The 12,047-nt window shown below is 42.1% G+C and overlaps 1 protein-coding gene across 1 annotated transcript; it reads right to left on the reverse strand.

The window, feature by feature from the left end:
* Positions 1–364: 364 nt before the first annotated feature.
* Positions 365–10,219, reverse strand: LOC130603855 (alcohol dehydrogenase 1). Its single transcript, XM_057417935.1, has 9 exons — positions 9,768–10,219; positions 8,557–8,658; positions 7,186–7,324; positions 5,044–5,131; positions 4,716–4,935; positions 3,767–4,027; positions 3,142–3,277; positions 1,966–2,104; positions 365–578 (listed from the first exon to the last, which is right to left on the reverse strand). Exons 1-9 carry the CDS (start codon positions 9,783–9,785, stop codon positions 545–547), a joined length of 1,137 nt encoding a protein of 378 aa, XP_057273918.1. The 5' UTR covers positions 9,786–10,219; the 3' UTR covers positions 365–544.
* Positions 10,220–12,047: the final 1,828 nt, after the last annotated feature.

The following is a 12,047-nucleotide window of genomic DNA, read 5'->3' on the forward strand; positions in this document are numbered from 1 at the left end:
GGTGTAAGTCTTTGATTTACTGAAACATCCTTAACTGAAATTTTTAATTCAAATGCAAGGTCACCATAAATTTTAATCTCTGTAGTAATTTCCTTGCCTGTCAAGTAATGGAATGCTAAAATAATTCAGGCTGGACACACAGTTCTGACCTAGAGTTTTACCGTGCTGAGCCGCAGTGTTATAAAAGCCCTTCATTTTGCCTTTATTAAAAGATTGCATATTAAAGGCCATTTAAAAATCCAAACCTTCTCTAACACCTGTGACAGCAGCAAGTCCTGTCATTCATAATACGCTATTAGAGGAAAAGTGCAGCACAATTTCTTCTGTGTAAAGAGGATTTAAAGCAAGAATCAGTAGAAAGAGGCAGAAGGAAAAAGATTATTTCATTTATAAACACTGTGCTTGAAGTCTGGGGTTTGAGTTGATCCTTTTGTTCCAAGGGAAAGTGATGGACCTTTCAGAAACATCTTGGTTTGTGCGTCATACCAGTTGTATTGGAGGATAATGAAGTTTGTATTGGTGCTAAGCCATCTGCTGTTAACAATTAGGAATCCTGAAACACCAGGACAGTGCGAATACTGCAATATAAAGTGACAAGTTAGTGGCTGTAGATAAGCCCCTGGGCTAACATCAGAAAAACACTGCTGTTTTCTCTGCTAATCCAAGCTAATGCTGTCAGCCAGGGTATTCCCTCCTTGCACACCCCAGCCCGCACTGCAGCAACACTGCAAAGCAGATGGGCAAACTGTACTGCAGAGAACAACAGTCATGCAAGACTGCACAGCCTTCACTCATGAACTCGGGGCTCCTGGCAACTCATCACTAGACAGAGCCTGGGAAGTCCCCGGAGTGGGGCTGAGACACGTCTTTGCAGTTAGGAATGGCTCTAAGGGTAACCGCTGAGTGGTACAGCTTGTTCTGTGTTCAGACACTGAAGTGTTTCCTCTAGTGATGATGGTCAGCTGCAACAGGCCTCTGTCTTCAGGCGAACTGCCAGTCTTTTAGCAAAGCTGATAGCGTCTCTGTCCTCATTGCTTTCCCATTTGCTACACTAGACCTAAAACTGACATTTACAGCTCATCTAAAATAAGGACAGTCAAAAAATGACATGCGTGCTGTGTAGTTAGAACCTTAGAACAAACCGCAGGGGCTAAATTCTTTTGTTACATGCTTTATACATTTAGAGCAAGTAACACCTAAAATAACTGCCAGCAAATGACAATGAAAAGAAAATGTGAATGTAATTCTCCAGACTGCGTAAGTTATACAGGGTATAGTCCCCACATGTACTGAGGTACACACATGTATTTCCCACTTCTGCCAAGAATTTCCAATTATTCCCATGCAAATCTTGTCAAATGTCTCTGACAAACAATATTTCCAATTTCAACACCCCATGAAAACAGTCTGAGCTGAACTCTCACAAGATTTGAGGAAGGCATGAGAGCTAAATTCTGAGTTTGCAATGTTTGTATACACCAAGTACTTTCTTTCATGAAAAGCTCCAAAATTCAGAGGAATAGTGAGTTGCTCTTCTAGTAAATATTGTCTATTTCTGTGCTCCTGCTCCTCAGTCTAAGATGTTTCTTCAGATGTGATGTAGTTGACCCTGGCACTCCACAGCTTGGCATTCCCAAGCTCCCTTGTTTGTGTGCTCTTTTCCTATGGGTAGTGGGCACAGACTTCCTCACTGTTGGGGTCTTTTCCTCCTCTGCGACCCAGTGTCTTTGCTCAAACCAGAATATGAAAATTCCTCTACAAGGAAAGACAGGGCTCAATGTATTTCAAAAGCTAAAGCTTTGCTGGCTGTATCACTACAACTGCAACCCATGGAACCATACTGGGCAAGATTAAGGGATGTAGTGTGTTGCCATTCCCCTTCCTCACCATGAAGTCATACTCTGCATTACCATACACCTCCTTTAGGTTATTTATACAGAACCTTTACAATTAAATATGGTTTACCTCTTCCCTGTCCTTAGCAGATCAAATCCTTCATTGATTTTAGTGAAATGAAGTCTATGAGTTATTAATGGATCCAGAACAAATTTTTTCTTCATGTAGTCAGCAACCAGTTTAGGGACTGAATCTTTACTCTTCCAGCCTGAAAAAAACCCACAGATAATGGATAATGAAACATTAAATGCTTGGGAAATACATAAACCCATTGGCAGCTTAAAGTTTTAGGTAAACTTTCAATAAGAGAACAGCATGATGAAATGCTGCAGCATGTCTTTACCTCTGTAACACAGAGTGCCAGCAGAAAACATGGGTTGAAGTGCAGCTTTACTGGTGGAAGACCTGTAAAAATGTTAATCTTTCCAGAATCCAAACTCTTCCCCACATTAAATACTCTTTCAACTTGTCTGTTGATGTCTGTTGCTCACTAAGCCACGTATCATACAAAAGCCAGAGTGGGGACACCCATGTTGGTAACTGGAAACTGGATTGACTGATCAAAACTGAGGGGGGCAGGGGGTAGATATGCCTCTTTTTTCTTTCAAGCAGTACTAGATAAAACTGTCTCAAACAATCAGATGCCCTTCCAGAGGAACCTAATCTGTCTCTGCTATTCTATTCAGGTGTCTATTGAATACATAAGAGGAAGTGGCTGGGAATGAGAAAACCTGCTGCTGGAGCCAAGTTTTTGGTGGCCTTCAGCTTTGTGTTGAGTGAGCTTGGGCTTGCCAAGCTTTATCTTTCTTTGTCCATTTCTCTTATCTTTCCTCCTTTCTTTCTCCTTATGTGTTTTTTCTTTTCTATCTCTTCTCCTCCCTCCCCTCCCTCTCATTTTCCTCTCTCCTTCTACCTTTCTCCCTCCCTTTTTTTTCTCATTCCCCCCTTTATTTCCTTTCTCCTCTTCCCCACTATTTTTTTTCCCTACTTTGTCTTTTTCTCTTCCTCTTGTCTCTTCTCTGCTTCTTCTCCCCTGCCTCTGTCTCTAGTTTTCTCTCTTTTTCTCTCACCATTAACTAACACTTTCCATAACTAATTCCCTTTGTGCTTCTTTGTCAGCAAAACAGCTATCAATATTACTTCCAGCAGGACAACCTAAGCAATGAATTTATACATATGCTATTTCATTCAAGGTAACTCACAAGTTTCCCAAGCCAATTAAATCACTTCTTTCCAAGCCCTCACCTCCAAAGACAGAGCCTTTCCAGGTGCGACCAGTGAAGAGGAGCATGGGGTCAAAAGTGATCTTCTGTGCTGCAGGAGGCACTCCAACAATCACACTGACTCCACAGTTGTAATGGCAACAGGCCAAGGCTGCAGTCTGCATTGGGAACAGAGGGACACCCAGAGTCACAGAAGATTTGCTGCTGAGGCCCAAAAGTTTGCATTCCTCCTCCTCACAGGGCTCTGCTTGCAATTTATTTTTTGTAACTGAAACCACACCAAACAGTTTCCGTTGAATCTGCTCACACCATTGTGTTTGCTGTCAGGGGTTAGATAGGTCCCAACTTTGTTCTCCCTCCCCATTTTGTCTTAGACATTAGCGATAAGCCACTGCTGGAAAGCAGACAGTGGGCTATGTGAAATTTAGCCACCCTGGTTAGGCCAGGGGACTATGCTCAAGCTCTCTGCCCTAAGTTTTTGAGCATGCCCCTGCATCTCAGTGGCAGATAGCTGGAACTAATAGGTTTGAAGGTAGCCTGACACTTTGCTAGTGACTGTCAGCTCCTCAACCTTGGTGCTTAGTGGGTTAGCAAAGAGAGACCTAACGCACTAATGCCTCATTTGATGACATCTTTTGGTTGCATACCATGGTGTCAATACGGCCGACAACCTCAAAGGCGTAGTCCACACCATGGCCAGTCATTTCGATCAACACCTCGTGAATAGGCTTCTTGAAATCTCTAGGGTTGATGCAGTCTGTGGCTCCCAGTTCTTTGGCCTTGGCAAACTTGTCACTATTGATATCAACAGCAATGATGCGGGAAGCTCCAGCCACCTTGCAGCCCATGATAACAGAGAGGCCAACTCCTCCAAGGCCAAAGATGGCACAGCTGGAGCCTGGTTCCACCTGTAATACCCATGCAAACATGCCATACTCTAACAGTCTATGTAAAGTACAATGCATTTTCTTACTACCAACATGCTTTCAGTTAAGCTAGTTCTTGTAATTTAGAGATTACCTGCTGAGAAGGAATTTGCACATGCATACCTACTAGTGCAGCAGCCAGCTATACTGTTATAATCCTACATGTGACTAAGATAAATTACCCTAAAATACATTTCTGAGACCAGATTTTCATCACTCTTCTCAGCTTCAGGTTCAGAGACATGTTTTTTTTACAATGCTTTATATTCCAATGGTGTTAAGATCTGTAGTGCCGCTGGAGACAATGACAGCTGTAAGTCACATTTGTGTATTGCTACGAATTCTGAGTGTTACAGACATAGGCTTCCTAGATTTAAGTTACAATAAAACAAATCAGCTCCTTTGTAATGTTTTTTCTAGGACTGATAAAGCCATGAGAGAAAAATTAAGAGATGGTAATATGCATTTTTACTGGATTTTGATTTGAAGGCTTCTCAGTACCTTAGAGACACAGAAACTGAACTAGGCAAAACCCAAGTATCTTCCTTTCACCCTGAACTCTGAAACAGAGTCTATACCTCCTGGCTGCTCTGCTGATACCCCACATGCAGGCCATACAATCCTGAATAGGCCGCTATGATTTACCAGAAACACCCACCATGATAGTTACCTTGGCAGTCTGCACAGCAGCCCCATAACCAGTTGAAAATCCACAGCCAATTAGAAAAACCTTTTCCAGAGGAGCAGCAGAATCGATTTTGGCTACAGAAGCTTCATGCACTACTGTGTATTCAGTGAAGGTGCTGGTACCCATAAAATGGTGAATTGCTTTTCCTTTACAGGTGAATCTAGTTGTGCCATCAAGCATTAATCCAGCAGCCGAAGAAATGCTGTTTGAAAGATGAACAGAAATAATGACAAGTTAAATCTGTTGAGTGTGATCAGCTTTGTATAAATCAAAGTCAAATAAGGGTTGTAGGTGACCCAGGAAAACTCACTCATTTTTGATGCACAGATTACTCTTGGCACTTAAGCAACTACTGCACTCCCCACAGGACGGCACAAAGAGTGGAATAACCTTATCTCCTAGAAATAATATAGTAATGACAGGATTTAAAAAGGCAAACAAAAGCATGCACATAAAAACATGAAGCAAGTATATTTAATCCATAAGCAAATATGTGCTAGGAGTGCAGTGCTGGTTTTACTTCCTTCTGCTGCCCTTGGAGGATACACTCTCTCTCTCTGTTATAAAGCACCTAACTAGGGCAAAGTTATGACAGCTGATTTCAGTACACAAAATTCTCGGTGTCTGTCACAGAACTGAATCTGAGCTATGTCATAAAACTCTGTTAGCTACTGACATTCCTGAAGTACTCATTCAGCAGTTTATTGAATCTTCTACTTGAAAGGGAAATAGTAATACACAGGTAAAGAAACTGAGATAAAAATTGGCACCCACTGAGACAGTAGATTGGAGGGCCAAGATAACACAGCTGTAAATTGTGCATACAGACAATGGGAAATTGAGCATTAATTTACCAACCCTCTTGAGTCTCTTTTCTATTTTACTGTTGCATTGGAGTAAAGCAGGTAAAATGTTTGTCAGAGAAGCAGTGACACACACAGACTAAGACATCTCTCATTCCCTAGCACTCTTATATGATGGACAAAGTAGCACATAGCTTCCCAGTGCGATTTTTACTGCTATGCATTTTCCACAGCAATGATGTGTGGTAAATCCCTCATAATCTCTAAACAGGTAACCCCTAACAGAGATCAGTTTGTGATTTGGCAGCTCTAAAATGTGGCTAATCCTTGATACATTGAAAGGCAAGGGAAATCTTTGATTACCACTAAAACATGGAAAATACCGACAGAACATGAAATGCTCCCCCTCTGCCCCGGCCCTCAGTTAACTTAGAACTGTGACACAGGCTTAGTAAGCATTCTGTTAAAGAAACTTTACGCGTCTTGGCGGTCATTTTTAGAACTTGAAGGTGTAAACTAAGCAACATCCAAGAAACATGATTTTGTGTGTGTTCAGGCCTGCTGTTTCACCTGGAAACACGTGGCAGCTAGAATTAGACAACTGAGTGATTTATGAAGCCAGATGTAAGAGAAAAAGCAGCTAGAGCTATCACTGAATATACATATTTTTTTGGAGCTAAAGCAGAAATCTCAAGTAAAACTTTTTCTTATCTCACATACCAACCTGCTTTGGACAGACTACATATTTGTTGTCAGTAAAAAGACACTGGGAATATGGAGGTGTTAAAAATTAACTACTTAGATATTGTAACAAACTGCCTGGATAAAATCAAGCACTACTGGGCAGATTTTGTTCACTGCATAATTTCTGTTAATAATTTAGCCCTTATTAGAGTCTGTTTGGTCCCATACATATGTACAGAAATGCTGTCTCATCTTGCAGCAGTGGAAGGAACATCAGCATCTTTCACTAACTTCCCTTTCTACCCACTGTGGTTCAAAGGGAGTGTAGTGAGAGGAGCAGCCAGTCCAGAGAAGTGTCCTCTTCAAAGCAACCCATCTCTCAGTGAGCAGTGTTGTCTCACCTGCACTGGTACTATGCAAGGCAAAAGCAAAGCCTGCAGCAGGGTGAGCACCCCAGTCATACCCTGATATCTTTGAAATGAAGTAATGGAACACAAAGACCTGAGCTCTGGTCTGCTGAAGTCAGTGGATTATTTAAGGGCTAGGAGAATTGAAAGAAAGTGTTTTGACATGTTGACTAGTGCTTTGCTTTACCTTACTCTTGAGATGAGCTGTATAAACTGGGGTTAGAGAACCTGTAATACCTGATTTTCTGTGTCAAAGAGCAAAGAATCTGTTCTTAATCCCATGACAAGAAAAGTGCTATGTAGGTAGAAAGCAAGCTGCAGATGTTTTTCCCAAAATCAAAGAAATTGAATAGAAAATCTGAAAATAAAACAAGATTGGTAACACAAAAAGATGTAGACACCACGTAGCATCCTTTAAGGTATCCTTGAAAAAAATCAGAGTTGGAACATTTTCGTCTGCAATACAAGCACTTATGCATGTAATCATCTTTGACTTAGACAGAAGTGTCAGGAAATAGGAAACTCAGCAGAGGGTTTGTGTTCAGTGCTGTTTCACACCTGGTTTGATTGAAGTTACTCCCTGTCCAACACTCTCCACAATACCAGCTGCTTCATGCCCAAGAATTATTGGAAAAGGCATAACCAGTGCACCAGTTATCACATGGTCATCAGAGCGACAGATCCCTGTGGCCACGATCTGATTTAGAAGAAAGACAAGAATATGTCAGCATTTAACTATGCCATGTCATATATGGAAGTGAAATGGTATCATACATTTGGAGAAGTAATTTGCTTCCCTCCAAAATCATATATACACAAAATAACTACAGGGAAAACACTTCTGTTTGTGTGATTCATGATTTTCATGGGTTGCATTAGTCTTTAATCTACAAAGCAAGGCTCCTTTGGGAATGTTTGCTATGCACTACTGAGCTCCGTAGGAAGTGTCATTGATTATCTGGCAGGACCCATGTTCTAGCAATGCAATCATATATGAAGAACAGCATGCAATAAAATATTTCAATATTTGTAGCTAAATACATAAATAGAAAAAGTTTACAATATTGTAGAAATATTACCATGTCAAGTCAATATAAATTAACCATCAAATAGTATTTATAAACCTAGAAATATGATATACGTTTTCTATTCCTTATTTTAAATGATATTATAATATATAATAGATATGTTACATAAAATATGTATTATACAATGGTATAGCATTATATATCATTACATTTTAATTATTATATGTTATTTATGTATTTTAAATATATGTATATGTCATCCATACAAAAATTGATGCGACACATGATATTTTATGCCACATTTGCCTTTTCTTGCAGGTAGCACAGTAGCATTGTTTCTTCTGAAACATTCAGGTATGTCTTTACAGCTTTTGTTCTGACAAATGGAGTTGTCAACCCCATGAGAGGGTTCTTCTCACTGGTATAACACTTGAAACTGCTCAAAATTAAAAAACAGCTGCTGAATTCCACTGAGAAAGGTCCTGAATTGTGAGAGATGCTCAGCACTCAGTTAAAAAAGGAAGCTCCCACCCTACTGAGCTATTTCCTAGCATAGACTCAAAGTAAAAGAGAATTTCTTGCTCCATACTATGGAAGAATCAGATCTTTGCCTTTTGCTGTGATTTCTTCAGCCTATAAGAAGCACAAATGTCTTAGGAAACAAAAAACCTAGCCCTAAAAAGTCTTTTTTTCTTTTTAAAAAGACCCTCATGATCAAAGTCAGGATTCGAAGCATGTTCCATAGGAATAGCAACTACTGAACAGTAACTGAACAGTAACTACTGAATACTAACTACTCAGCTATTAAATGTTTTCTGACTGGATCCTCAAAATCTATAGAAATAATCCTGATAAACAGCAAGATAGAATAATAGTTGTTTTAATTTTTATTTTTTAGTACCTTTATGCGAACTTCGTGTGCTTTTGGTGGGGCAACTTCCACTTCCTCAATAGAAAATGGTTTATTGGCTTCCCACATTACTGCTGCTTTGCATTTAATAACCTGCAAACAGAGCAAAGAAAAAGGGAACGGCACTTGCAAGTCACCACAGACAGAATCTTATATTTCTGCATGTGAAACGCCAGCTCATATTTCAGGGGAGGAGCAAGAAAACTACAGGGAAAAACCCCAGACTTGGTGAATTTGCCTACAAGTGATCTACAGTTTATTTTGCATTTGTGGTATCTCAAAGAGAGCATTTATTTTTTGTCCCCTCTTGTTTTGTGTGGCTTTAAAATAGTGAAGACAGCTGGCAGTAACAGCAAGATCGATCCCCGTACTTTCTTAAGGCATATTACAGCAAGGCATAGGCCTTGAGTCGTTTTCTAGGTTCTGGGTTCCTGTCCATCGACCTTGCTTGCATGTCTCTGAGTCAGTATCTCTCAGGTAGTGGAAGAAGCAACATATACTGTCTTCAGCAGTGGAATTCACCTACATCTCTCTTCTCACTTTCTAGCAAAGATGCAAATACTCATTTCAGTTCCAGCTCAGTACTGATATATATGCTTATACTGATGCATATAATACTTACTTTTGGTCAACATTAGATTAAGCTCCAGAGTTGTTATGCACATATTGAAATTTAATGACTGTTCTAACATCATCACAATTACAACCCAAAATGTAACACAATATTAACTATGGGTTTTTTTTAGAAAACAAACTGATATGAGTTATAAAGAAGCTAAAAATAGCTTAAACCACTGCGGGATCTCAGAATAGAAACTGCTGGAGCTGATAAAATACATTGATCTGAACACTTACTACACTGCATCACGTTTCAAACTGTCCAATCAGGGATTAAAAATAGTTTGCTAATGCTGGGGAAGGTTATTCCTATCCTGGTGCTGTTACCTCATGTTGCCCCAGTGCTTAAATAAATAAATAAATAATGTTCTTGATTTTACGTTTTACATTCTTTCTCATTTAAAACCATTTTGTAGGAGAGTACAGTTGCCCGCAAGTAAGGGCTGCTCTCCTGCACCCGCTTCCTCTTAAACTCTCATCTGTGCTAGACCACCAGAACTGAGGGTGTCCCAGCAAAGAAACTGCATTTAAACATGCACTACTCAGCTGCAGGAAAGAAACTTCCAATATAAATTTGTGCTTACTTTGCCTGCCGTGCTCATGTTGACCAGTGTGTCTGTCTCAAATCCTGCCACCACCGATTCTTTGCGCCAAGAATTCAGTCAGCTGCTAAGCAGTCAGGTTGCTGATACCCCAAATCCTGTCTGTGCACTGGAAGCTGCTCTTGTGAAGTGCTCCTGCAGGTGCACTGCTCTGACCTTTTAGCCAAGCCTCCCAGCTCAGAGTCCCACCCCTTAGTCAGTCAAAGTGCCAGAATGAAAATAAACCACCCACATGCTGAAACCTCACTCTTCATAGTGCTTTTGTCTCCCTTACTCCTTTGTCACAGTCTTCTCCACCTTTTCATACCTTCCCTAGGGTTGTCCTCAACATCACGGGAAGAAAGCAAAAGCCTTGGCTGGAAGGTGTCCCCTATTTCCACCTCTCTGGTAGGCTGCCCTCCAAACCTGCTGCTCCCATTGACACTGCAGCTGCAAAGAGAAAAGGGAAGAGTGGCTCTTGAATTCATAGCAGCAGGGATGCAGTGAGAACATGAAGGTTTACTTTGTATTACTTCGGTGACACTCGTAAGAGCCCAGTTAACACATTCAAACATGCTGTTGTGCAAGCTGCTTAAGAAACATACACTGGCTGTGGCTGTGCCTGTTCCCAGTCCTGTAGTTTCAGAGTCCAGGTACTCATTAATCTGTTGGAATGTTTCAGCGAACAGTGACCAAGGCCAATGTGCTGATCATATCGATGACAAAAATTAGTCACGGAGAAGGGGATGCATGAGAGGATGCACGTTTCTTAAGATGTGCAACACCCTGCTCCATTTGTGAGTGATTGCCTGACCAATGGGCTCCATGGACATCCACCAGCACAGGCCCATCACTGCACCTGCACCAATGTACCTGCCCTCACCTGGCACAATGTCTTGGTGCGAGGGGTTGGGTGGACATGAGCACTGCGTGCCTCTGTGGCGCATTTCAAGCCTCATTTACTTTCAAATTATGCCACATCGTGGGTTGACCCTGGCTGGATGGCAGCTGCCCCCCAAAGCTGCTCTATCACTCCCCTCTGCAGCTGAACAGGGGAGAGAACGTACGACAAAAGGCTCACGGATTGAGGTAAGGACAGGGAGATCACTCAGCAGCTACCATTAAAGGCAAAGCAGACTCAACTAAGGAAGTCAGTTTAATTTACTACCAATCAAATCAGAGCAGGATAACAGAGAAATAAAACCAAATCTTAAAATCACCTTCCACCTACCCATACCTTCTTCCCAGGCTTCATTTCACTCCCCAGTTCTCTACCTCCTTTCCCTTGCCAAGACTGGGGGATAGGGAATGGGGGCTGTGGTCAGTTCACCATGTTGTCTCTGTTGCTCCTTCCTCCTCAGTGGGAACACTCCTCCCACTCTTTCTGTGCTCCACCGTGGGGTCCCTCCCATGGGAGACAGGCCTGCCTTCCCATGGGCTGCAGTTCTTCATGAACTGCTCCAGTGTGGGTCCCTTCCATGGGGCGCAATCCTTCAGGAACAGACTGCTCCAGCGTGGGTCCCTTCCACAGGGTGCAATCCTTCAGGAACAGACTACTCCAGCGTGGGTCTGTTCCATGGGGTGCAATCCTTCAGGAACAGACTGCTCCAGTGTGGGTCTGCCCACAGGGTCACAAGTCCTGCAGCAAATCAGCTCCAGCATGGGCTCCTCTCTCCACAAGGCCACAGGTCCTGCCAGAAGCCTGCTCCAGCATAGGCTTCCCAGCAGGGTCACTGCCTCCTTTAGGCATCCCCCTGCTCTGGCATAGGGTCCTCCCTGGGCTACAGGTGGGTATCCGCTCCACCATGGACCTCCATGGGCTGCAGGGGAACCTCTGCTCCAGCACCTGGTGCACTTTCCCCTTCTTCTGCACTGACCTTGCTATCTGCAGAGCTGTTTCACTCATATATTCTCAATCCTTTCTCTGGCTGTATCTGTTCTTGTGCAGTAACTTTTTCCCCTTCTGAAATATGTTATCCCAGAGGTGTTACCACTCTCGCTGATGGGCTCAGCCTGGGCCAGCGGTGGGTCCTTCTTGGATCCGGCTGGCATTGGCTCTACTGGACATGAGAAAGCTCCTGGCAACTTCTCACACAAACCGCCCCTGTAGCTCCCCCACTGTCCAAACCTTGACAGGCAAAACAAACATAGCCCAGCATTCTGAAAATAAGACTGTTCCTTCAGAAAGAAGCAAAAAAGCGATTAAATACTGCATATAGAATCATATTTTATGATTCTATATAACCTGACTAGCACTTACTAAATACAGTGCTCTCTCAGGTT

This window comes from Pezoporus wallicus, unplaced genomic scaffold, assembly GCF_028554395.1.
Source record: "Pezoporus wallicus isolate ANWC-B61680 ecotype Strahan unplaced genomic scaffold, APGP_CSIRO_Pwel_v1 contig_6999, whole genome shotgun sequence".
Lineage (NCBI taxonomy): Eukaryota > Metazoa > Chordata > Aves > Psittaciformes > Psittacidae > Pezoporus > Pezoporus wallicus.